Source organism: Gadus morhua, chromosome 22, assembly GCF_902167405.1.
Source record: "Gadus morhua chromosome 22, gadMor3.0, whole genome shotgun sequence".
NCBI lineage: Eukaryota > Metazoa > Chordata > Actinopteri > Gadiformes > Gadidae > Gadus > Gadus morhua.
The window spans coordinates 5,655,092-5,656,116 of NC_044069.1; the positions used below are offsets into that span (position 1 = coordinate 5,655,092).

Consider the following 1,025-nt stretch of genomic DNA (forward strand, 5'->3'; position numbering starts at 1 on the left):
TAATTTATGTGTCTCAGATATGGCTTCTTGAGACCGCGTACGTGGCAGGAAGCATATGTCAGGGGGGGGGGGGGTGTTCTAAAACCAGGAAGTCTCTCAAAGTCATTCGGGCCAGCACACATAGAAAGGTCAATGTCTCCCGTGTGTTTCGAGCCATGGCGCGCTACACGATACAAAAACCAGATCACACCCCCACCTCCATCCCATCCTCCTCCTCCTCCTCCTCCTCCTCCTCCTCCTCCGACCGCAGTGCATTGTGGGAGGTAAACATCTCACGTCCATGTGCTTTTTTTTTTTTACTCTTTTTCTTTTCTGCAGAGGAGGATCAAAAACAAATGTCCATCCTCGTTCTCCTCCCCTTCCTCCTCCTCTTCCTCCTGCTTCTCCTCCTCCTCCTCCTCCTCCATCTATTTCCGGTGCTTGACCTCCTTGTCGCCGTGGTGACCCTTGCCCCCGCCCTCGCCCTTGTCCAGCACCTTGACGGCCTCCAGCAGGTAGCTCTGGAAGGCGGAGAGCGCGGCGCAGATGGCGGGCGTGCCAAAGCCGTGCGTGAGCAGGCTGAAGTGCGTGAGGCTGCCCTGCACGGTGGGCTCCAGGCAGGGGGTGGGCCGGCTGCCCCCCAGTGGGGACCGGTCCTGGGACATCAGGTCCATGAACTCCTTGCAGATCTCCCTGGAGGGGGAGGGAGAGAGGAGAGGAGGGGAGGGGTGAGGAGGTTTGATTGGTACTTGAATATTGGTACTTTGATTGGTACTTGAACATTCTATATATATTTTTAAAAAATAATCCTTTTCTCATTTAGTTTTTGTCTTAAAAAGCACTTAATTTGAGAGCCTCTACCCCAATTTCGTTGCACTTTGTGCAATGACAATAAAGAGATTCTGATTCTGATATGAGGGTGCAAGGATGGTGGGACTCGTAGCCAAAGAGTTCTGGGTTCAGACCCAAATGTCCAAAGTCTACCGGTCGCTGTCCTTGAGACGGATGCGCAATTTGGTCTATCGTGATGTCTGCCTCTTTCTGCA

At 52.8% G+C, this 1,025-nt stretch overlaps 1 protein-coding gene across 1 annotated transcript in view; it reads right to left on the reverse strand.

The window, feature by feature from the left end:
* Positions 1-247: 247 nt before the first annotated feature.
* tfap2e (transcription factor AP-2 epsilon) overlaps positions 248-1,025 on the reverse strand; it is a 14,865-nt gene continuing 14,087 nt past the window's right edge. The window contains 1 exon segment of the mRNA XM_030346981.1: positions 248-672. Coding sequence (XP_030202841.1) covers positions 408-672 — 265 coding nt within the window. The 3' untranslated portion in view covers positions 248-407.